This window comes from Canis lupus, chromosome 2 (genome assembly GCF_011100685.1).
Source record: "Canis lupus familiaris isolate Mischka breed German Shepherd chromosome 2, alternate assembly UU_Cfam_GSD_1.0, whole genome shotgun sequence".
Taxonomy (NCBI): domain Eukaryota; kingdom Metazoa; phylum Chordata; class Mammalia; order Carnivora; family Canidae; genus Canis; species Canis lupus.
In genome coordinates this window covers 71,952,077-71,978,396 of record NC_049223.1, presented here as the reverse complement: position 1 = coordinate 71,978,396, position 26,320 = coordinate 71,952,077, and the positions used below count along the sequence as shown (strand labels likewise).

At 39.6% G+C, this 26,320-nt stretch overlaps 1 protein-coding gene across 1 annotated transcript in view; it reads left to right on the top strand.

Moving 5' to 3' along the window:
* The first annotated feature begins 293 nt into the window (after positions 1-293).
* STX12 (syntaxin 12) overlaps positions 294-26,320 on the top strand; it is a 36,911-nt gene continuing 10,884 nt past the window's right edge. The window contains exons 1-4 of the mRNA XM_038531394.1: positions 294-411; positions 15,535-15,604; positions 17,132-17,231; positions 22,371-22,508. Coding sequence (XP_038387322.1) covers positions 294-411; positions 15,535-15,604; positions 17,132-17,231; positions 22,371-22,508 — 426 coding nt within the window. The remainder of the gene's footprint in view (positions 412-15,534; positions 15,605-17,131; positions 17,232-22,370; positions 22,509-26,320) is intronic.

Genomic DNA, 26,320 nt, shown 5'->3' with positions numbered 1-26,320 from the left:
TCCAATCCGAGCCCTAACCGCGTGACGTCATCGCCCCGCCCCATTTCCCCAAGGCCCAGGCGGCCAGTCTCTAAGCGCCTCTCCGCGGCACCAGTTCCAGCGGCGCCTGCGCACGCGCGGCGGGGCGGGGCGGACGCGTGCGCGCGGCGTGGGGGCGGAGCCAGTGCGCACGCATCCCGAGCCCCTTCCCCCGCCCTTTCTCTTCTCGGTTTCCCCGTCAGGCTGCGGGTTCAGTCTGGCGGCTGCTTCCGGTAGGAGCGCGGTGCCGGGAGAGTCGGTCTCAGTTCCTCGTCATGTCCTACGGTCCCTTAGACATGTATCGGAACCCGGGGTCCTCTGGGCCCCAGCTCCGGGACTTCAACAGCATCATACAGACGTGCAGTGGCAACATCCAGCGGATCAGCCAAGCCAGTGAGCTGGGGGACGGGGCTGGGGGGCGGGGGCCGTCCCGGGGCCGGGCCTGGGTGAGGTTGCCGGGATGCGGAGCCCGGCCGAGGCTACGGGCTACGGCCAAAGCCACACCTGAGGCAGTCTCGGGCTCTCCACTGCGGGGGCGGCAGCTGTCATCCTTGAGTGTGTCAGGCCCAGGCTCCCCGAGGGTCCCCAGCCCCAGCTGAAGCTTGAATTTCTTCTCAGGTGTCCTGCCCTCATGATATTGGGGCCGAAGCAGCAGTCCTGACAGCCCTGGGGTGGGAGGGGTGTGTGTGTCATCTCGGGAGTAGTGAGTGAGTTGACTTGGCGCAGTGGTCAGCCGAGTTTTTCCTGTCATTTGCCTTACCCCCACCCACCGCCCTTTCCTCTTTGGCCAGCTTGGATCAGGAGTTGTTTACTGATCTAGACTTTAAGTTTACATTCTGCTCAGCTTTTTGCTCCTTGGAAATCAGCTTTCAGTTAAGGGAAGTGGGGAGTGCATGTATTTGGGTGACTTAATACCCAGCTCTTCCTCTAATGAATTTGGAAATCAGATATAATGACTTGTGTTTGAGGAGTGAAATGACTTATGTTTTAATAAAGAGAATTCACCGAAAACATTCCCCTTGACATGGTTTTGTCTTTTGTAGCAAAGATTTGCACATTTATTTGGATTTCAAGCTGACGAAGCTTCTGCATTCCTTCCCTATTTAGCTGCTTTTTTGAACAAATCTCATACACAGAGAAGCTCAGGATCACAATCACACAGGAAGTAAGACATGGTAGAGTTAGTGGTGGATTTCAGAATGTCGTTGCTTGTCTTAAAACTACTCCCCCACCCCCATCATTGGGTCTGAGTAAGACTGAGCTGATTGAGACAAATACAGGCAGGTTCTTGTGCCTGAAGATCATTGCAGAGAGCCCTATAATCAGGTTAGTGGCACAACTTTACTTGGAAAGAATGGTGATCAGCATCCTTTATTATTGTGTTTTTGTGAGCTTGGCTCTACTCTGTTGATAGAACTCAGTTGGTCCTAAATTATAATTATGTTCTATATATAAAGAGGGGGAAAGTTTCTGATGGAAAGAGTGTGAGACCAGGTGAATTGGAAGTGGAAGGAAAAATATGTGGCCTGTTAGGATAGAAATTTAAAAACATTAATATGACCACTGATTTGAAAGTGTAGTACTTTGTGTTCCAATGTCTCCTTTTGTGAGGGAGCTGTAGTACCAGTTAGGTCAGGAAGATTCTGGTTCAAGGCTGAAAGTTTATTGTTGAGGCTAAATCTAACCTTAATGTCTGTTTGAGAAATTTTCATTCTACAAATGTTTGTTTGACTATTAGATATACTCATATTGAGTATAGGAACTGTCATAGCCTGGATTCTTTCAACAGGGAGCCTATGGAGTACGTAACAACTGAAGTATAAAGTTGAAAGGGTTCAGTACTGAAGAATAGGTATAACAACATTGAGTAGGTATTCAGGGGGAAAAGATACCAATTTCACTTGGGAGGGATCTGGGAAACCCATTGTGGCATTTGAGCAAGTCTGGAAAGTAGTAGAAAGGATTTGAACTTTTAACAGTGAGGAAGGGAAGAGGAGGGAATAAAATGAACAAGGCGTGGTAGTGGGAAAGCATGGGGTGTATATAGAAAAGTAGAGTGATTTAATTTGGCTAGAAGGGATTCTAGAAAGTTGTGGAAAATTGCGTTGGAAAGGTAAGTTGAGGGCAGCCCAGGTGGCTCAGCGGTTTAGCGCTGCCTTTGGCCCAGGGTGTGATCCTGGAGACTCGGGATCAGGTCCCACGTCGGGCTCCCTGCATGAAGCCTGCTTCTCCCTCTGCCTGTGTCTCTGCCTCTCTCTTTCTCTCTGTGTCTCTCATTAATAAATAAAATATTAGGAAAAAAAAAAGGAAAGGTAAGTTGGGGCCCAAACATGAAGGGCTTTAAGCGCTAAACTAAAGGGGGGTGGATTTAGTCTTTTTTTTTTTTTTTTTTTTTTTGAGTATTTATTTGTGAGAGAGAAAATGAGTGGAGATGAGGGTGGGAGGAAGGGACAGAAGGAAGAGCAGACTCTCCACTGAGCAGGGCGCCTGACCCAGGGACCTTGAGACATGAACTGAGCCAAAGGCAGCTACTTAACCAGCTAAGCCACCCAGGAGTCCCTTGGATTTAGTTCTTTAGGAATGTATAAATTGAATTGGAAGGGAAAAACTGGAATTAGAGACACCAGTCAGGAACTGTGAAAATGAAAAGGAAGGAAAGGATAGGCTTCTGTGGTGACAGAATTGATAAGATTTAGCTGTTGGTTGGGTATTGGGCTCAAGGGATTATTGGAGTCAACCATTAATAACACTAATAGCTAACATTTGAGTACATTCTGTGTGCCAGGCAATTTGAAAAGTGCTTCATATGCATTATCTTACTTAATTTTTTAACAACTCCGTTTAAGTAATTACCAATATTATTTCTTTTTATGGGTTAGGAAACAGATTGATAAAGTTTAAATAATTACTGAGCAAACAAATGACAATTTCTGAATTTGAAACCAGATCTGTCTCTTATGACCAATAATTAGCCTTTTTATACTTTTTAATTAATATTATATTTGTAGCAGTTAGCACTTTTAAAAAAATATTTTATTTATTTATTCATGAGAGAGAGAGGCAGAGACCTAGGCAGAGGGAGAAGCAGGCTCCATTCAGGGAGCCCGATGTGGGACTCGATCCGGGATCCCGGGATCACACCATAAGCCAAAGGCAGATGCTCAACCGCTGAGGCAGGCATCCCAGCAGTTAGCACTTCAAGTTACAAGTGACATTTTTTCCTCTCCATAGAAAATTGGGGAATGCCTGAGGCTGTAGAACTTTCTCATGTGGTGTGTCTAACCTCCCCTGCTAGATTGTTAGCTCCTTTGAAGAAACATGGGGCATGACTTATTCATCTTTATATTTCTAGTACTTATCTCAGTCCCTAATATCTGATAGATTCATACATTTACTATTAACAAATATCCTTTGAGCCACCCTCTGTGTGCTGGGATTGGAGTGATGAATAAGACAGACGAAATCATTGCAAGAGAACGTGTGTGTACATATGTGTATACACACGTATACATATCCAGTAATGACAAATGCTGTGAACAAAATGGCAGGTTAAGGGGACGGAGGTGAGGAGACACAGAGGGTGGGTGTGCTATATTATAGATCAGATGGTTAAGGAAGGGCTGTGTGAAAAGGTGACATTTGAGTAGACTCCTGGCTGAAGTGAGGGAGAAAGCCATGTGAGTAGCTGGAGGAAGGCATTCTAGGCAGAGGGAATAGCAAGAGCAAAGATCTTAGTGTGTTCTTTTTTTTTTTTTTTTTTTTTTAAGAATTTATTTATTTGTTCATGAGAGACCAAGAGAGAGGCAGAGACACAGGCAGAGGGAGAAGCAGGTTCCGTGCAGGGAGCCTGATTGGGACTTGATCCCTGGACTCCAGGACCATGCCCCGAGCCCAAGGCAGGTGCTTAAACTGCTGAGCCACCCAGGGATCCCCCCCCCGCCTTTTTTTAAAGTAGGCTCAGTGCCCAGTGTGGAGCCCAACACAGGGCTTGAACTTACAACCCTGAGATCAAGACCTGAGCTGAGATCAAGAGTCACACGCTTAACCAACTGAGCCACCCAGGCACCCCTAAAGATTTTATTTTTAAGTAATCTGTATACTCAATGTGGGGGTCAAACTCACAACCCTGAGATCAAGAGCTGCATGCTCCACCAACTGAGCCAGTCAGGTACCCCCCTTAATGTATTCAAAGAATAGCAAGGAAGCTAGTGTAGCTAGACTGTAGTTAAAGAAGGAGAGCATAGTAAGAAGAGAAGTTAGGGAGGTAGCCAGGGATCATATCATTTAGAATCTTAATGCTTAATAAATAGTACATTTGAATAAATGAGGTTTTTCTCCCATCTTTGAAGTCTTCCTGCCTCGTTCTTGTACTGTGTGGTACCTACCACATCTTGTGACCCTAGGTAGTGTCAGTTGGAATTCTTCTCTTAGGGTTGTTTGATGAGGAATTGGGGATTTAAATTTGCAGGGTAACCCTCTTTCTACCCTGTTACCATAGGTTAGTGACTTTCCCCAAAATCTTCTCCAAGATGTGACAGGCATACTAAGTATACACTCTGCACGTGAGCTCACAGACATATACCCATGTCCACATAGTCCTGCAAGGACTGTACCCATTGAAAATTTGAGAGAATAATTGTTTTTTTTATCTGCTGTTCAGCCACAGTTGTGGGTTTGGAATTGCCAAGCATATCAGCTGAAATATGGCAGGGAACCACGTGGGTTGTTATAGATACAGCGAAGGTTGACTGCCTGGTACAGAAAGGGTTGTTATCAGTATGTGTAGGGTACAGAAGAAATATACTTGACTGCCTATTATGGAATGGAGGGTCTGGCAAGTATTGCTGTGTCAGATATAGGAAAAAATCTAATAGCCTCCAAGTTATCTCTGAAGAGATTAAAGAACGGCATTTCTGTTCTTTCTTTTTTTTTTTAAAGATTTTATTTATTTATTCATGAGAGACAGAGAGAGAAAGAGAAAGAGAGAGAGAGAGGAAGGCACAGACACAGGCAGAGGGAGAAGCAGGCTCCATGCAGGGAGCCCGACATGGGACTCGATCCCAGGTTTCCAGGATCACACCCTGGGCTGAAGGCGGCACTAAACCACTGAGCCACCCGGGCTGCCCTGCATTTCTGTTCTTTAATTTTACTTATTTATTGCTATGGTTTTTTAAACTAAAAAAATGAAAGACAGTTGAATTTGTAAAGCCAATTATCAGGAAATCCCATGCATTGTTCTTTCAAAGGTTATTTTCAGATTTGCCATTTGCTTTTAATTTCTTTGCCATCTCTTAAATCTTCATGATCTCAACATCTGTATCACAGCAGCATACTCTCTGTGTCTCTGTTTCCACTCTTGTTCATCCTGATAATAGTATCAGTGGTATGTCTAATAGTATCAGTGGTATGTTTTGATTATACCATTCACCTTCTCAAGAGCCTGCAGTGGCTCTTTCTTGGCTGTTGCATCAGATTGTAACTTTCTACCTTGTTTTCACTCTCTGTCATTTTTTTCAAAAAAATATTATAATTTTAAGATCTCTCTATGCCCAACATGGGGCTCAAACATACAACCCTGAGACCAAAGGTACACTCTACTACCTGAGCCAGCTAGGCACCCCTTACTCTCTGTCATCTTAACCCAGATTAGCTGTATTGTCTACTTCTCTTCACCCTTCATTGTAAGCAGACTGTTTTTCTTAACATCCTTAAACACTGGTTTTTCCTCCCAAGTTTTTGCTCATTCTGTTCCTCCTTTCATTAATATCTTTACCTAACTCACTAGCTATCTAAATTTACAAATCCTCTGAGTTGTGCTTAAATCCTGTGTCTTGTAATTCTGTATATCTTAGCTTTTGAAAGAAAGTGAAGTCAGAAAGAGATGGGCTTTAGGGTCAGTAGTTCTGTGACTGAGTTCTTGCCCCTCTATGCACTGTTAACCTTGGGCAGGTTATTTCCCCTTTTTGTCTGTAACTCTATCTGTAAAATGAATAGAATTTTTTTTTAGATTTATTTATGTATTTGAGAGAGAGCCAGAGAGCACAAATGTGTTGTGGGACGATGGTGAGGGGGAGAGAATTCCAAGTAGACCTTAGCTGAGTGTGGAGCCTGACTTGGAGCTCGGTCCCAGGACCCCAAGATCATGACCTAAGCCAAAATCAAGAGTTGGCCACCAAACCATCTGAGCCACCCAGGTGTTCCATGAATAGAATTGTTAAAATGGGATGTTTGAAAGTAGAGTGACTAGCGTATAGGAGACATTCAGTAACTGGTGATACTGAGTCTCTGACCCCACTATGGTTTAGTGATTAGGTGAGCAGGCTCGGGAGTCAGACTGTCTGGGTTTGAATCTTAGTCTGCTTCTTACTACCTGTGTAAGCATACTGCTTTACTTCTATATTTTTCAATTTCCTCATCTGTAAAGTTCAGTTAAAAATGATACCTACTTGGGGATCCCTGGGTGGCGCAGTGGTTTAGCGCCTGCCTTTGGCCCAGGGCATGATCCTGGAGACCTGGGATCGAATCCCATGTTGGGCTCCCGGTGCATGGAGCCTGCTTCTCCCTCTGCCTATGTCTCTGCCTCTCTCTCTCTCTCTGTGTGACTATCATAAATAAATTAAAAAAAAATTTTTTTTAATGATACCTACTTTATAGAGTTGTATAGAATTAAATGAGATAATTATGTAAAGTGCTTAAAACAGTGCCCGCAACATAGTAAATGTTTAAGAAATGTTGGTTATCCTTTTGTTGTTTTTTCTTTGAATTTGCAAGCACTTTAACTCACAGTTTAGCACTTTTACTCAGTATTCATTAATTTTTTTTTGACCTTGTCATTGTAACTAGAGAGATTACTTTTAGTTTTCTAGGGATAGAGATAGCATGCATTGTATAGTTCTCTTTAGCTCCAGCACCTGGCACAGCAATGGATATGTAGTTGGCATTCAATATGTACTTAATTGATATTATCATTGCTGAGTATATTGTTCTTGGTCTTGAGTTTGATAATTCTAGCTATCCTTAATTGAGTTCTTTTATATGCCAGACACTGTTCTAAACTTAGCTCCATATTATCTCATTTTATCAGTTCAAAAACTGTATGAGAGTTTTCTTGCTATTCCCATTTTTTTAGGTGAGGAAACTGAGGCACAGAGAAATGAAGCCTTTTGCTCAAGATCAGAAAGCTAAGTTGGGGTGCCCAGCTGGCTTAGTCAATGGAGCATGTAACACATGATCTTGGCGTTGTGAGTTCAAGCCCCACATTGGGCATAGAGCTTACTTTAAAAAAAAAAAAATCATAAAGCTAAGAAGTAGTGGAACCAGGAATAACACACAGGCAGTCTTAATTCAGAGTATGTTCTTAACCATTACATGTTCTGTCTCTGGTAGGGTAAATGGAAGATTGTACTTTTGATATTTAGCACTCATGTTCAGTTTAGTTTAGACCTTATAATATAGTGGCTACTTTTTTAAAGTCAAGTAATTTTCATTGTAGCTTTATGAAAACAATATAAACCTGATTTTCAGAGTAGAACACTGGGATGACTTCGTTGACATAATCACCACATAGGCTATCATTTTCCCATTTGGTATAAATAATGTTTTTTTCTTTGAATTTATTTATTTATTTTTAATATGCTATGATGATAATTGCTTTGATATGACTAGACTTTATTTGGATTAAGGTTCATTTGGAAATTCAGGGGTGCCTGGGTGGCTCAGTTGGCTAAGCATCCAACTCTTGATTTCCACTCAGGTCATGGTCTCAAGGTGATAATGTTAGGGTTGTGAGACTGAGCTCTGCATCAGGCTCCATGCTCAGTGCAGAGTCTACTTGATATTCTCTCCCTCTGCCCCCCTCCAAGTAAATAAGTAAGTAAGTAAATAAATAAATAAACGCTTTAAAAAGTTTATTTAGGGATTCAGATTCTTTTTAAAGCTGATATCAGCTAAAAGCACACAAAGAGTGTTCAATTTTGAGTAGTTGATAATGTGGATATCAGCTGTAATGTACAATAAATTGATTTGTTTTGTAGTCTTCATAAAAGTTTTAGCCAAGACATGCTTTTAAAAATAGGAGGTCAATGATAGAAATTGAAGCCTAGTTTTAAAAATAACAAAATTGCTTACACAGAATTTTTTTTTTTTAAGATTTTACTTATTTATTAGAGACACACACGCAGGGAGACAGAGAGAGAGAGAGAGAGACGGGCAGAGGGAGAAGCACGCTCCATGCAGGGAGCCCGACATGGGACTCGATCCCAGGTCTCCAGGATCACGCCGTGGGCTGAAGGTGGTGCTAAACCGCCGAGCCACCCGGGCTGCCTGCTTACACAGAATTTAAGGACTTGTCTTTATGTTTGGCCTAGTCATCTGATTTCCAGGATATATAGCATTTCAGAGACTATTATTTTCATCCAAAATGTTGTAATAAGTCAATATAAGGGAAAGATTTTATTTACTAGAATGCTTATTAGAAAAGGAGTTTTTGGGATCCCTGGGTGGTTTGGCGTTTAGCGCCTGCCTTTGGCCCAGGGCATCATCCTGGAGTCCCAGGATCAAATCCCATATCAGACTCCTTGCATGCATGGAGCCTGCTTCTCCCTCTGCCTGTGTCTCTGCTTCTCTCTCGCTCTCTCTCTGTCTCTCATGAATAAATAAATAAAAATTTAAAAAAAAAGAAAAGAAGAGTTTTCTCATTAATCAAGTTGACTGCAAAACTCTTAGATTCAACCCATTTTTGTAAAAATCTTTCCAAAAAGTATCACTTCACTTCATTGTAAGTACACTCCAGTGAAAATAACTGTGTATGGGAACATTCTGTTCCTTTCTGTGTTTTAGGTTTACTAAGAGATACAATTCTTAGATATAAAATAGATGGGTCATCGAGTCATTATTTTTGAATAAATCCCTGGTAGTGGTGGTTATGGAGGGAAGTATACAAAAAGTTCTGTTTCTTTGGATTCCAGTAAAGTAAGATGCTACTATTCTTATGATTTGAGTTTTGGAGTATCTTATACTTGAATCTTGCTGGAAACTTTTAGGAAAATATCTTAATATTCAGAAATTTAGAAAAAGTTGATGGAGCCTTCGATTAATTCTGGTGTTTAGCTAGCAAATGACCCTATAAATCCCGTTCCCCCACACTTCTGTAACTACCCCCCCCCCCAACACATTCAGGTAACCTCAACAAAGTCAGAAAAGTCTAGATGAAAAATATTCTCAGCTGAGAAAACACAAAGAATAGCTGATTATTTTAAAAAAAGATCTATCTATCTGAGCACAAGCAGGGAGTGGGAGGCAGAGGGAGAGGGAGAAGCAAGCTCTGTGCAGAGCAGCTGCCTGAAGTGGGACTCGATCCCAGGACCCTAGGATCGTGACCTGAGCCGAAGCCAGATGCTCAACTGACTGAGCCACCCAGGTGCCCCAAGAATAGCTGATTTTTAATAGATTTTTTCCATGTTCTATAAAATCTCCATTGTTCTCTGGGGTATTTAATAAACTTTTTTTTTTAAGTTTATTTTATTTTATTTTTTAGTAATCTCTACACCCAGTGTGAGGCCCGAAATAACACTGAGATCAAGAGTCACATGCTCTTTCAACTGAGCCAGCCAGGCACTCTGGGTATTTAATAAATTTTCATAGATGATTAATACCTTGATACTTTGACATATCTCTAGAGTTTCTAAGGAGAGTTCTTTATAAAGACAGTCAATAAGATGAGATCTGTTTCCTTGAACTTTTTGTAAGATCTACCTTAATGTGTCTTCGTATATTCAACTAACTATTTTTTGGAGGGGTGTGTGTGTTGTTATACAAATTCAAAAATGAGTAGAATGTGGTCCAGGCCCTCCTGAGGCACATACTCTGTCCAGTCCCATTTGTACACAGGTGGAACCTCTCTAAGCCAAACTGTGGTTTGCAAAAAACATTCCTTGGTTGCATAGCATCATTCTGGTACTAGAGCTTATTTATTGTTAAATTTTAGCATTGAGCAGTTATGGGAGAACGTTTATTCCTCATATAAAGATTTAATGAGGAAAAAAACCTGAATCCCACAAATACTAAGTATAAAAATAGTAAGTACTCAGTTTATATTAGTTAAACCGGAATATCATATGTAATTGGTGAAAAGAGACCCAACAATATGAAATGACTTGCTTGGTACCATGCATCTAGTTAGTGGTCAAGTGTGGCTTAGAAGTCAGGTGTCATTATTCTTAGCACATGTTCATTCATATTTCTGCTTTAAAGAAAATGTCATTAAATAAAAGGAAGGTTAGTTCAACCAACAAGTGATTTATGTACCTATTGGTTGCCTGGCACTCTGCTGGACTCTGGTAAGTACACAGGAATGTTCCCAAAGGTAGGAGGGAGTTGGGGAAGAGAGTAGGTTAGAGCAAGGACGTCAGACTACCCCAGGGCAGACAGAGAGCTATTAAGTTAGGGAGGTAACAGATAAGCAGGGTGGGGCTAAGTGGAACACTGGAATTGAGGCCTGCCCTGTGTCACTACATTCTATTTCCTTAAAGTGTCAGCCTTTTGAGAAAACATAACGTGGCACAAAGAATATAGCCATTGGAATTTGACCTGGGGTTGAGTTCTGGTTATTACGACACTTTGTGGCTTCTTATTTCATTACAATTTCTCTAGCTTAGAAGGCCCTATTATAATCTGGCCTCTCTGCCTCTTCAGCCACTTCTCTTACCCCTCTCTTGCTTGCTCTACTGTAGGCACAGTGGCCTCCTCACTGTTCCTCCTTCAGAAGAAGAACTCTCTCTTGGGACTTTGACTTCCTACTCTGTTAGAAAGCTTCTCCGCCATTTATTTGTATGGCTTGATCTTTCACTTCCTTTAGATCCCTTCTCTGTGTTACATTCTCAGAGAGGTTTTCTCTAACCACATTATGTAAGCTAGTACCATCTGCCCACCCTGGTTTTCCAGCCCTTACCTGAATTTATTTTTCTTTATAGTACTTATCACCACCAGATATATGTTTATTGTCTATCTCTTTTCTTTAAAATGTTAGCTTTTTTTTTTTTTTTAAGATTTTATTTATTTATTCGTGAGAGACACACACACAGAGGCAGAGACACAGGCTGAGGGAGAAGCAGGCTCCCTGCGGGGAACCTGATGCGGGACTCGATCCCAGGACCCTGGGTCATGACCTGAGCCAAAGGCAGATGCTCAACCACTGAGCCACCCACGTGCCCCTAAAATGTTACCTTTTAAAGAGCAGTTGTCTTCTACAGCACAGGACAATGTAGAGTAGGTACTCTGAATGAATGAATGATAGAATGAGTTCTGTAACATTCATGAGCCTCAGTGCGCCCATCTATAATATTGAGATAACAGTGCTTATTTAGGGATGCCTGGGGCTCAGGTACCCTCCAACAACCTCTCTGTATCTTTGCCTGTTGACCAACCCAAAAAGCTCATCAGATGTAGTTCAAGAGTTTTTATAGTGCTTAATCTAAATCTGCAGTGCCTATCATTCTCCACCCCCACCACCATTTCTCTGAAATCAGTGTGTGGGGCTGAAAGTTCCATTGTAATCACTTGGTAGTTCTGATGACTAGCCCCACCCAACTTAAGGCTATCTAGCTCTAACTCACCCTAGGAGCATAAACTCCTTGTGCTCAGAAGTGGCTCCTTATGGGGCACCTCAGTAGCTCAGTCTGTTAAGCAGTCGACTCTTAGCTTTGGTTCAGGTCATGAGCTCAGGACCCTGGGTTCTAGCCCTGCATGGGACTCCCTCCTCAGGGGGTAGTCTGCTTGAGGATTCTCGTGTTCCCTCTCCCTCTGCCCCTCCCTGTCACTTGTGCATGTGCACGCTGTCTCTCTCAAATATGTAAGTAAATCTTTTTTTTTTTTTTTTTTGTAAATCTTTTTTTAAAAAGGAAGTCTCGGGGATCCCTGGGTGGCGCAGCGGTTTGGCGCCTGCCTTTGGCCCAGGGCGCGATTCTGGAGACCCAGGATCGAATCCCACATCGGGCTCCCGGTGCATGGAGCCTGCTTCTCCCTCTGCCTATGTCTCTGCCTCTCTCTCTCTCTCTGTGACTATCATAAATAAATAAAAAATTAAAAAAAAATTAAAATAAAATAAAAAGGAAGTCTCTATGAATAACAAAAGACACTCTTATTGTACACAAAATTCCAAGGGTTTTAGGTGCTTTTTGCCAGGAACTGGGGACAAAGACCAAATACATTTTAAAAATTTTTTTATTTATTTATGATAGTCACAGAGAGAGAGAGAGAGAGGCAGAGACACAGGCAGAGAGAGAAGCAGGCTCCATGCACCGGGAGCCTGACGTGGGATTCGATCCCGGGTCTCCAGGATTGCGCCCTGGGCCAAAGGCAGGCGCCAAACTGCTGCGCCACCCAGGGATCCCTACATTTTTTATTATATCATGTCAAGTTCCTAGCCCAGTGTCTCTCATGTAATAAATGCTCAATTAATGCTAATGTCTGCCCTCTAATAAATTATTTGTATGGCTAGCCAGTTGATAGCTCTAGTGGTATTCTTGATTCCAATTTGAGATAAGAGGGGAAATCCCACATGTTAGTGATGAAAAATTGTTATTTATATCTTATAGAATGCTGTCTTAGCAAAATGCATTCATTATAAGGCATACATGTTTCTGCAGAACCATGAAGCTAAAAGTAACCCTCACTTAATAAAAATAACTGATATATTTTAGGAAAATGGGTAAAAAGGCAAAATTTTAGTCACTTGAACACTATTTCCATTATAAAACAAAACAAAGAATGGTCTCAAAATAAGATAAAACCATAATTTGAGGTGCTACAAGTTTATATATTTTTGACTTTGGAATTTTTGCTTTGTAACACCCATGATGCAGTAATTTTGGCTAAAGAGAAATAACTTGTATATATTTCTAAGGATTAGGTTGTTCAATTTATTCTTGGTAGAGTCACCTAGCATTCAATTATATTTTGCTTAATCGTTTATCAGACTTAGAAACTGTTAGCTTGTGAGTGTTTTGGTAAGGTAACTGGTACTTAATAAACTTCAGCTTGTCTTTTTACTACTCTCTTTTTTTAAAAGATTTATGTATTTATTTTAGAGAGCGAGAGAGAGAGAGCGAGAGAGAGAGAGCGAGCATGAGTGTGGGGAGGGACAGAAGGAGAGGGAGATAGAAGCAGACTTCTCGCTAAGTTCAGAGCCCATTGTGGGATTCCATCTCAGGACCTTAAATAAGATCATGACCTGAGCCAAAATTAAGAGTTGGACTCTTAAATGATGCCCACTGTTTTACTACTCTTGGTGACCAAATTAGGAACAAGATTATGATTGAACCTCAAATTTTGTTATTTTAAAGAATATCCTATCATAAAGAACTACTAATTTTTAAAGTTCAAAGTTCTAAAAAGTAAAAGTTTATTTTTACTAGATAAGGAAGCATTGTATGTATGTTGTTTCCTTAACATATACACATGATGTTACATAATATCCATCAGTTTCCTCCTCATCTCCCAGTAAGCCAGTCATTTGGCAGTCTGATCTCACAAGTGAAATTTGACCCTTTCCAAGGAGACTGTGTTTTGGCTGGAGGAGTCATATGCCTATTGTGTTATCTCTTGAAGTTCTGGTGAAACTTGAAGAATATCCTGTTTCCTCTGGGCAAGGAGTATTCTATTATTATTTTCTGTATTCTAGCAACTTGGAATAGAAGATAGTGAATGGTCTTAAAAAGCAAGCAAGGGCAGCCCCCGGTGGCGCAGCGGTTTGGCGCCGCCTGCAGCCCAGGGCGTGATTCTGGAGACCAGGGATGGAGTCCCACATCAGGCTCCCTGCATGGTGCCTGCTTCTCCCTCTGCCTGTGTCTCTGCCTCTCTCTCTCTCTAGCTGTGTCTCTATGAATAAATAAATAAAATCTTTAAAAAAATATTAAAAAAAAAAAAAAGCAAGCAAGCAGGGGTACCTGAGTGGCACAGTCAGATGCACATCTGACTTGGTTTCAGCTCAGGTCGTGATCTCAGACTCATGAGATCAAGCTCTGCATCAAACCCCATGTCAGACTCCGGGCTCTTCACATTCCTCCCAGAGTCTGCTTGGAATTCTCTCTCCCTCTGCCCCCCACCCCCATATGCACATGTTCTCTCTCTCTCTCTCTCTCTCTCTCTCAAGTAAATACATTTTTTAAAAAAAAGCAAAGATCAACAAAAAAATACAACAAAATTCCAACCTCTATAAATGAATGAATGAATGAATGAATGAATCTAGCTCCTTCATCGTTCTGCCAACCAGAAAAAGAACAGAAAGCAGGACACAAAAGAAATCAAAAAGTTAATTACACTTTTAAAAAAGCTCAGAAAGCCCAAAAATATTTAGACTAAGAAAAAAAAAAAAAAGAAATCAATGCTCTATTTGTGGTGCACAGATTAGTGAGGTACAGGACTTTTTATATTCCCAGGCAGGCTGGTGTTAAGAGTGTTTCCCCTTATTGATAGATGATCAGTTCCTCTGGACCTCTGCTTTCCTAGTCCAGGGCTGGAGGCCTAAACATCTAGAATTGAAACATGACCATTTCCAGTCTTAGCAAAGTATCTAGGAAAAGACAGAGAATGTTATCTGAATGAAACCATGTATTTGTAGACAACATAGTTAAAAGAACATGGAGTTCAGTGTATCTGGGATTGAATTTTTTGCCCTGTTACTTATTGTGTACCCTTACATAATTAACTTCTGTAAATTTAACTTATAGAACTTATTTAAATGTATTTCTTCATCTGCAAAATGAAGATATACTTACTTCAGACTGTTGCTGTGAAAATTAATAAAATAATGTATTAAAGCTCCTAATATAGAAGTTCCTGACAGGGGCACCTGGGTGATTCAGTCAGTTAAGCATCTGCTTTTGGCTCAGGTCTTGATCCTGGGGTCCTGGAATCAAGCCCCATATTGGGCTCTCTGCTCAGCAGAGTCTGCTTCTCACTCTCCCCCTCCTCCTGGTCATGTTTGTGAGCTCTCTCTCCCACTCTCTCTCTGAAATAAATAAAATCTTAAAAAGAAAAGTCTCCTGGCACATGGCAGGTGCTCAGTTAATGGTAATTTATTATTATTTTTAATCGTAATTTATTATTAATAACAAATGTACATTGTCTTTACAAAAGCGTTTGCTATAGAAAAATTATTGTATATTATGAATTTAAATTTTAATTGTAATGAGTTAATATTTGGTAGTAAGGCCCTTCCAAAGGTGTTGAAATTTTAAGCCAGCACCATGGGAAATCTGGAAAATTTTGGAAGTTCTTTGGGAATGATGAACAAAACTGCCATCCTCTACTTGGTGGCATAATTATCTATAGCAGAGAGGTGAACCTTGTAATTAGTTTTAGAAGAGAATATATATATCAAATTTTTGGTCATAACATGCTTTCTCTTAGTTGCATGAACTTATACAGGATGTGCAGAGAGACTAGTGATCTGAGAATTAGGATGCTCATGATAAATGTATTTTTCTTTTAAATAAATCTTTCCCCCCCTCTTCCCAGCTGCTCAGATAAAGAATTTGATGAGCCAACTAGGAACTAAGCAGGACTCAAGCAAACTACAGGAAAATCTGTGAGTAGCTTCCTAACATGGTTGCGTTCTATGAGGGCCCTTTGAGGACACACCTACTATCTTTGCTGTGTGGCAGCTTGGGTTTCCAGCCTGTGTAGTCAGAATGACAGGCAGTAGGCCATGCAGTAGGCCATGAAGTAATAGCTGGATCTAGAAGAGGGGCAACAAAATATATTCATGGGTTGTGATCTCTGCTGCCTTTCAAAATCCTTGAGCTCAGATTCTTTCTTCCCATGGGCAATTTAGCAGAACACTTTGAGGAAGTAGAGAAGGGAACTCCTACCACTATGAAACTGTATTCTGCCTAAATGAGCCTCCTTGTTGGCACAGGACTCTAGATGATCTGCAGACAACATCTAGTCTAGTGGGATTTCCAACTGTAAATATTAGCGAAACGTATTCAGAATGACATGAGGGGTGTCGGAGGGAGAGGAGAGTGGACTGGTAGTAGGGACTCATAATTCTTTTTATTAGATCCTTCTTGACCCCATTTCTGCTTTTAGAAGTTCTATTCTTCATCTTTAAAGTATCTTGAATGGTATTGTTTCCTGTCCTAGACAGTGTGAAGTGAGAGAATGACTTACTACTTGGGGTTTTTTCCAGGGATATGTGAAAAACCTTTGGATGTGTTAGTAATTTCTGGGAGGTACAGGTCCCTGATTGATTCCCTCTTGTTTTTGACTACCCCCTCCCCCCCTTTTTTTTTAATCTGGGAGGCCTCTTTGCAGTGGAAAAATAATAATGATTAAGTAGTAGTTTCTCTGTCCTCTTTTTAAAACCTTTGTAGAAATGGCCACAGAGTGGAGGAAACCATGACTAAAAGGGGCTCTTTTGTGTTTCCACTACTTTCCAGTCCCACTGAATATAATGCATATTCTTCCCTCTTTCATTTTCTTCCCCTTATACTCCTTACGTGTTTTTACACAGTACAGGGCTTCTTTGTTTTGGAGGGAAGAGCCAGAAAGTCAAGCATGAAGGACGATAGGGAGCCAAGAATAAAGCTGAAAAAGCTCCAGCTTTAAGCAAGAATGTGGGAGTAGATCTTTGGAGGCTGTTCTCTAGGGTAGAAGCTGTGCTTTTAATGCACATTTCATCCAACTCCCAGTGTCTGGATTCTGTCTCTAGTCAGTGGCCTGTGACAGACAGCAGCTATGCAGCACTGCCAGGCAATTCTACATGAGTTTTGTGAGACCTCAGTGTGTTCAAACTATTAGATTTAGATGTGGGGGCAGTTGTTCTTATATTTCTAACAGAATGGCCAATAGGCATTTCTTTTCTCCCCAAGGTTAAAATACCTAATCAGCAGATTTCCACTGAGGCAGGTTCTTTCTGCTGAGTAACATGAAGTGGGTTTGACGGAGTAGTATTTCTAGAATTTCTTTTTGTGAACCTGTGCCTCTGGGAACCCATTCCTTGAGGTACCCCTTTTATTCCTTGCACTGTGAGGCACTCTGAGAACAAGCTGGTACTAACTGTAACAGCTCTCTAGCAGTGGGGATATCCTGAAACATGTCTTTTCTCTCTTAGGCAACAGTTACAGCACTCTACAAATCAGCTCGCCAAGGAAACAAATGAATTACTGAAGGAATTAGGGTCTTTGCCTCTTCCCTTATCTGCTTCAGAACAGGTTGGTATTTTCTGGTGTGTGTGTGTGTGTGTGTGTGAGAGAGAGAGAGAGAGAGAGAGAGAGAGAGAGAGAGAGAGAGGACTTTGTTTTAATGGGAAGGCAATGTGTGAAACAAAAATAACTTGGTCTTTGGTGCTAGGTAGACCTTTTGTGATGCTCAGTTTCCTTATCTGTAATATGCAGTTACGTGACTGTTGTGACAATAGAAAGATTGCATGCACCAGATCTTGCAAAGTGCCGGGAATTTAGTAGGTACTCAGTATCTGCTGCTATTGTTAATAATAACTTACTAACATATTAATAAAATGAGTTTAACTGGTAAAGAAAGTTTGCATCTCTGGGGTTTGGCCAGTAGCTTATGTTTGCAGGCTTGATCCTAGTTTGTTTTGTAGTCAGTTTCTATAAATTACAATAAAATATTTTTGCTTTGTATTTTGTAGTAACTTTCACGTCCCATCATGAGTCATTCATAGGTCTCAGATTGAAGAAGTGCTCAGAGGAAAAGATTTCTCTTTTCAAGTTGTTTTATTCAGTGGTCATTGAAATCCTTTAAAAACACACAATTTTTAACCGAGTTCATTGTTTTCTTGATGTGCCAAGGGCCTTTTCTTCACACATTCCTGAAGTCTGTGTGCCTCCTCCTTTATTGTGGCTTGACCTGGTTTACTTATCATTCATGGTCTATCTCAAATCCTCTCTCTTCCAGAAAAAAAGCCTTCTCCATCTACCTTAGGCTACTGTGATTTCATTTTTCTTTTAGCTTCTCTACCGTTTCTGGGAGTGCTTGACTCATTTTGCTTTTTATTATTGAGTTTTTTTCTGATGATGTTCCATCTCGGATGGCTTTAAAGACAAAGCCTACAACTTCCCAGTCTGGGTTGTTTTTCATTCTGCAAGTTGTGGCTAGTTGGAACATGAAATAATTTTAGTGTGCTGTGATTATCATTTAAAAAAACAGTAGGAATATCAGAATGTATACCATGTAACAAAGGGAACTATTATGACAGAAAGCTTTCGTTTCATACCTTTGTGTATATATGGTACTAGGTCAAGATGTCACATTTGTACTGCATGCCTCTATCAAAAGAAGTCTGAAAATACTAGTTTAACCCATACCTGGCAAGCTGTTTAGTGAAGCATGTTTAGTGGTTGGAGTTTTGGCGCCCCCTTGCACAAAAGAGAGGAACCAAGACTCTATGCTTTGTCATCTTACAAAGTAGCTATGATAAAAAGTAGTCTTAATGTACTCACCTTTGGCTGTCCATATATGTGCTGTTGTTATTCATGCTGATATTTCACTTAGGGACCAGTTTTCATTGACATCCAATATCTCCAATAAAAATTACCCCTTTCCTCCTCTCAGCTGGGCACTTAAGGAATACACACTTGTGGATGGTTTTAGTAGTAATAAAAAATGAATCTAAGGGTCTTGATGAAAGCAGAGTGTTGAAAGTACTTAAGAATTAAATAGTAGCCGGGGATCCCTGGGTGGCGCAGCGGTTTAGCGCCTGCCTTTGGCCCAGGGCGCAATCCTGGAGACCTGGGATCGAATCCCACGTCGGGCTCCCAGTGCATGGAGCCTGCTTCTCCCTCTGCCTGTGTCTCTGCCTCTCTCTCTCTCTCTCTCTGTGTGACTATCATAAAAAAAAAAAAAAAAAAAAAAAATTAAAAAAAAAAAGAATTAAATAGTAGCCTAAGCAAAAATAAATAGAAAGTTAAATCTGCTATCAGAGAGAGAGAGAGAAGGATTTAATGTATTCCAAAATCAAATAGAAGTTATTTTTGTATCATGCATGCTGTCATTCCCTTCCATTATCTTGGATCATTAAGACTATGAAATAGATCTGCAAATAATTCTTTGATTCCTCTCCTCTGTTGTGCTGAGTATCGTTTGCCCTTTTGATTCTTTCTTCATCAGATCAATCTTAGCCTTACCACCATTTTTTTTTCTGCTGCTGTCTTTTTTTTTTAAGATTTTATTTATTAAAAAAAAAAGATTTTATTTATTCATGAGAGACACAGAGAGAGAAAGAGAGGCAGAGACACAGGCAGAGGCAGAAGCAGGCTCCATGCAGGAAGCCCGATGTGGGACTTGATCCCAGGACTCCAGGATCATGTCCTGAGCTGAAGGCAGGTGCTAAACTGCTGAGGCACCCAGATCCATATATTCTCTTTTCAGTCTTTTTTTATATTCATGTGCTATTATCCATGATCTTGTTGCCAAATCCAAAGGGGTTGAGGTTTTATTCACTTTTCTGTCTCATTTGAAACAGCCCATCCTTTCTACTGAAACTGTCTTCATTCCGAGATCCCCTTTCAGTGTATCTCCCAACTCTGGTATCCCTTGCTAGCCCTTTTCTCTCCGTATGTGAGTCTCAGCCTCCTCCTCTGACTCTTGGTCTTCCTAGAAGTGGGTGTGTCCCAAGGCTCTGCCATTGACCCTCTCATTTTCTTTGTCTTTGCTTTCTCCCTTAGGAGGCTTATCTATTTCTATGAGCTTCCTGTCACCTTTATTTTACTTACTTATTTATTTATTTGTTTATTTATTTATTTATTTTATTTTTTTATTTTTTTAGTTAATTAATTAATTAATTTATGATAGTCACACACACAGAGAGAGAGAGGCAGAGACATAGGCAGAGGGAGAAGCAGGCTCCATGCACCGGGAGCCCGACTTGGGATTCGATCCTGGGTCTCCAGGATCACGCCCTGGGCCAAAGGCAGGCGCTAAACCGCTGCGCCACCCAGGGATCCCCTCTCCCTGCCACCTTTATGAACATGACCCCTAGATCTTTTCCTAGCCCTAGCCCTAACTGCTAATCTCTAAGGACTAGGCCCATATTGCCAATTCCTACTCTAATATCTCCTCTTGAATATACTGCCTTCATCTAAAATTTAATGTGTTTTCTTGTACTGAATTCCTCCCATCTCATCCAAACCCCTTAACTAAGCAGATTGATAATACTAATTGTCATAAAAAACTCTGTGCCTTGGAATGCTTGAGTGGCTCAGCAGTTTAGTGCCTGCTTTTGACCCAGGGCATAATCCTAGAGTCCCAGATTGAGTCCTGGATTGAGTCCCACATTGAGCTTCCTGCATGGAGTCTGCTTCTCCCTCTGCCTGTATCTCTGCCTCTCTCTCTCTCTGTGTGCGTCTCTCATGAATAAATAAATAAAATTAAAAAAAAAAGTTTGTGCCTTTTGACCTAATATTCCCATTCCTGCAGATTTGTCCTAAGGAAAAATACTAGTCTGGAAACAAATTTCCTGTATTTAAATTCCACCCCTGCCACTTACTATGTGATCCTAGGCAAATTACTTAACTTCTCTGTGCCTCGGTTTTCTGATCTGTAAAAATAGGGACTATAATAATACCTAATTTATAGATTGTTGTGTGGATTAAAGTGAATTATTATGTTAAAGTGCTTATAACCGTACTGGTACATGGTAAGCACTGTATTAACATTAGCAATTATAGTGGGACTCACATTAGTTTTATTTACGATAGTTAAAAACTGGGAACAATCTAGAAGGAATGTTGACATAAAATTTACTAGATCAACTTGATAGAATATTATGTAACAAAGACCATAATTGTGAAGAGTATGATAACATGGAAAATGTTTATGATATACTTAAAGATAGTATTTTTGTGGGGCACCTGGCTGGCTTAGTCAGTGGAACACGCAACTCTTGAGCTCAAGATTGTGAGTTCAAGCTCCACACTAAACATGGACCCTACTCAAAAAAAAAAAAAAAAAAAAAAGATAGTGTTTTTCAATAGTGAGACTATAGAATGATGATTTTTCCTTCTAATTGTTATGTTTATGTGAAAATAAAAAATCCCAGAAAAGGGGGAAAAAGTTCTTCATCTAAATTTGCTTTCAGTATTACCATAATTCTCCCAGGTGTGATATTTAAGTCATTCTTGACTTTAGTCCCCTTGCAGCTCTATAGCCAGTCACTAAGTCATAATGTTTCTTAAATTCATGTCTTTGTGTTCCCATTACTGATAGTGTCCCTCCCAACCTTTAACCTAGAATATTGCAATAGTCTTTTTGACATATTTCTTTCTTCCATCCTGTTCTGTACATCATGACAGACTACTTTTTCTAAATTAGCATTTTGTACCCATCATGTTTCCTTCTCAGAAATCTTTGTTGCTCTTTGTTCTTTAGGGGTTGAATCCCAAGCTCATTAACTTGGCATTTAAAGTCTGCTCTGGGCAGCCCCTTCTGTGTCTTTCCAGTTCTGTCTTTTAGCCATTCTCATGAAAAAACCTTTGGTTCTAGCCAAACTATCTCCTTATAGATCCTCTTCAATTTTTTATTGCGATGCCTTTGCTCACACTGTTTTCTTTCTTGGATTTGCCTTACTCCTTCCATCTGCTTATTCAGATCTTTTTCTTCTTTCAGTGTCCACTTTCTCTTGAGGCCTTTTTAACCACTTGAGTCCTTACTGATTATATTTGCCTTTGAACTCCTGTAGTACTGATTGGATATAGCAGTTATTTATAATGACTTGTAACTTATGTGTCTATATCCCTTATCTATAAGTAGTTGGTAAGCTGTTTGAGGTCAGGGATGAGTTTTTACTTCTGTGTTCTCAGCACATAGCAGGTGCTCTCAGTGTGTGTTTTTTGAGACATAGAGTCAGTAAGTTTAGTAAAGATAGCCTGTAATAGTATTCAGGTTCTGAAAAACTTTAAACCTCACTACAGTACAAAGGAAAATGATTCTGCAGTTTTCAGGGAAGCTATGAGCTCAGGGTAGATGAATAGTTTTATGTTAAATAAAACGATCTATTTGGGGTTCAGTCTGAGCCTAAAGTTATTTATTCTGCTTTTAGGTTCTCCAGGGAACCAAAATTCTCAATTGCAGTTCCCTCTGAGATTACCTTACAAAGTAAATGACACAGTTCCCAGGTTTGTCAGAATGAAAGAAGGAAAATTCAGACTTGGCCTATGACACTAATGAGGGGTTTGAGTTAGCAAAGAGCAAATTTATTGATTTAAGAGTCTATTTTATAGTAATTTTCCTGGTTAGAAATCTTTAGGGAGAATAATTTTGCTTTTAATGGAAATTAAAACTAAATTATTCAGGGTTAATATGAAATTTCAAGTCCTTGTTTATTTCTTTAGCGCCAGCAGAAACTTCAGAAAGAACGCCTCATGAATGACTTTTCTGCAGCCTTAAATAATTTTCAGGCTGTGCAGAGAAGGGTATCTGAAAAGGAAAAGGAGAGTATTGCCAGAGCAAGAGCTGGATCTCGTCTCTCGGTAAGTTTATTCCCAAAAGAAGATGACCGTTGCAATTTCAGTACTTTCTTTCACACATTGTTGGGTTTTTTTCTTCCCCTCCTAATTTTGACCATTTTGACCATTAGCTTTTATTATCCCCCCCCCCCCCATAATAACAAACATAGACATTAGCTGTTGTGAAGATGCCAGATTGGTACAACCTATATAAAAAAGTATGTATGCAGGGTGCTGCCTGGCTCAGTTGGTAGAGCATGTGATTCCTGATCTCAGGGTCATGAGTTCAAGCCCCACATTGGGAAAGGAGCCTACTTAAAAAAAATTTTTTTAATAAAAATAAATTTAAAAAAATATGTATGCCTGTGGTCTAAGACTAGAAAGGAATATGCACAAAGCTTTAAAAAAGTGACAGGTAGGAGTATATGTAATTTCTTTTTTATGATTATATTTGTCTTACATTAAAAACAGAAACCATGAATCTATTTCCTAGAATGTAGCAGGCTAGGTTATTTGGACTAGACCTTCGTGTGAAACAAATTAACAAATGCTAAATTTTAATAACCCAACTTCTCAAAAGTATCAAAGAGCCATGAAAATACTAAGGTCAAAATCTAATAGAAGATGTGAACTCCTAGAGAGTTAAGCTGAGCAACTGCTTTTGCATGGAGTTTACTGAGGGCAAACTTGAACTTCAGTTTTGATGTCCTTATGACATGAGGGGGAAGAAAAGCCCAGGGTCCACACAAGGTGAAAAATCTAAAAGAAGACACTTCTTCAATTAAACTGGACCCCAAAAGGCTATATTCTTTGGGTATGGGTAAACCAAAAGTAAGCCCTTCTTGCCAATGAAAAGATTGCATCAGCACTGAGCTGAGCAAGTGGTGAAACACAGCAGGAGAGAGGGGAAATCCAGACAATAAGTGTACCACAAAGCAACCTTGAGGCAAATTTACTGCCCAAATTCATACTACATGAGTGATCCAAAAGCCTCAAACTTTAAGTAGTTCTGGATTGGTAGAGTACCAGGTGCCAGGCAGAAGCAAATACAAATCCTCTCTGGTTAGACCACGTTATCCTAGCCCTGAAATAATACCCTCAAACAATTTTTGAAGTATTACAAGCAGCACAGTGTTAAAAATACTCAAGTACACGAAGAAACAACTCTAAACAAGAACCAGTAGAAATAACAGTGAGGTGAAATGGTCATACAGAAACTTCATGTATTAGAATAAGATAACTGTCCTTATTGTATTTAAAGAAAATCTTGGAAACATGTGCAGGAAGCAGGAGACTACAAAAAACTTCGGAAAGGAGTCAAAATATTATCTAGAATTGAAAAATATAATATGGAAACTAAAAACTTTATGGATAGATGATTTAACTAGAAAATAGAATATATTTTCTAAACTAGAAAATAGAGTATATTTTCTAAACTAGAAAATAGAGTATATTTTCTAAACTAGAAAATAGAGTATATTTTCTATTATGTATCAGCATGTAGGACAGGGGGTTAAGAAGTTAAATAGGAAGAAAGATTATGAGAAATGGAGAATGAAGAGAAAGGATCTGACTTAGTTTTAATTGGAGTTTCAGAATAAGAGTGGAGCAAACATAGAACAGAGGTGTTATTTAAAGAAGTAATGGCTGGTAATATTTTAGGACTCATGAGAGACACTGATCTGCAGTTTCAAGAAGCCCAACAAATCTCAAAAGGAATAAATAGGCTGTCATCTAGATGCATCAGAGAGAAACTTCAAGACCAAAGACAAAGGGGAAATCATAAAAATAGCCAGGGAAACAATAGAATACCTTCAAAGATGCAGTAGTTGAATTGGCAGTTGACTTCTCAAAAAGCAGCAGTGGAAGCCAGTTGAGGGCGATCTTTAACGTTCTAAAGGACAATAACTGTCTACCTAGGATTCTAAACCCAGTGAAAGATATCCAGAATGAGGGCTAATTAAAGACATTTTCAGTTAGAAGTGGGTTTGCTCTCAGCACACCTTACTTAAGAACATTCTGGAAAATGTACTTCAGGCAGAAGGAAGGTGATCCCAGATGGGAAGGCAGAAAAGCAGAAAAGAATGAAGAGCAAAGAAAGTGGTAAATATGTGAAAAGGCAAACTACAGACAGGGTGAAGATACTGCTATATATATAATTGACAAGGGATTAGTAACCAGAATATATACAGAATATATAAAGAATTTCTATGAATCAGTATGAAAAAGATACAACCCAGTAGAAGAGTATTTTCTAAGATTTTTCGATCTCAGGACCCTATTACACTTAAACATTATTAGGGACACCAAAGAGCTTTTACTTGTACGAGTGGTATCTATTGATACATATTAGAAATTAAAAGTGTGAAGTTTTTTAAATGTTTATTCATTTACAAATAATAATAAACCAGTATATATTAACATAAATATATGTGACATTTTAATTAAAAATAACTGCTTTTCCAAAACAAAAATTTAGTGGGAAGAGTGGTATTGTTTTCATTCTTGCAAATATTTTGAAAATTTGGCTTAACAGAAGGAAGCTAGATTTTCATATAGGCTTCTGTATTCAGTCTGTTGTGCTATGTTGTTTTGGTTGAGGTATCTGAAGAAAATCCAGCCTGACAGCGATCTGCAATTAGAAAAGGAAGGAGTATTTTAATTAACCTCTTCAGATCATTGTTTATATTATTCTTTGACGCATCAAAATTTGACAAAAGTTAGTGGAATTGTAGAGTCTAAAACCATGTTAATGACTTTTTCATACTCTATATCCAAATCTGTTGATATGTCTTATATTTTGATTGGATCTTTTTTCCATGTATGATTTTTATATCATGTATCTATCATTTGGAAAATACTGATTCCCTGAGTTATGTAGGTCTTCCAAATGTTGATATATTTCATTATACAATATCAAAAGGTATAGTATCTTTAGTTTTATCAGAAAAGTCTTTTGGAGACTTAAAGAGAGTTGTGAATTTCTTAAGTTCACAAGTGATAGATAAAAGTTTTCCAGCATTCTGTTTTTTAATTTGAAAGCTAGTTTTCTATCACTGGCAACACACACTGTCCATTGTTTTCCTTGAAGTGACAGGCTTACATTGTTTATGTTCAAGAACTTATCTGCCAAATACCCATTTGAATAACCATAGGTTGTCAGTTATTCCTTATATGTATCATATATATAGGAGTTTGTGTGTGTGTGTGTGTGTATAAACAAATTTTTTAAAAAATTTATTGATTTATTTATTGGAGAGGGAGAGAGAAGGAGTGCACAGAGGGAGAAGGAGAAACAGACTCCCTGCTCATCAGGGAGCCTGATATGAGGCTCAATCCCAGGACCCTGGGATCATGATCTGAGCCGAAGGCAGACACTTAACCAACTGAAGCACCCGGGTGCCCTAATATAAACAGATTTTATTTTAAAAGCTTATGTATTTTTTAAAGCTTATAAAAGTTTTATTTATAAACTATATTAAATAAGTAAAATTATGTTCCCTAAAAGAAAGTAGGTAGTTTACCCAGCAACTCAATTACATGCATTCTTTTCCTGGAGATAAGCTTTGTATTTCTGTAGGCAGCAGAAGTGCTTTATGTGTATTTCCCATCTCATCATACAGGACTTTTTTTTTTTTTTGAGACCTGTATTGAAGTGTTGAGATTTACTTAATCTATAATTTTAATGGCTTTGTTAAGGACAAATTGGCTTTTTCACCTCTTGTGTATAGTGATGAATATAGTAACCCTAGAACAGTTTGGTGTCACTGCCTTGGATTTGTGTTAAAATGCCAGCAGTTAGGAGTGCCTGGGTGCCTCAGTTGGTTGAGTATTCA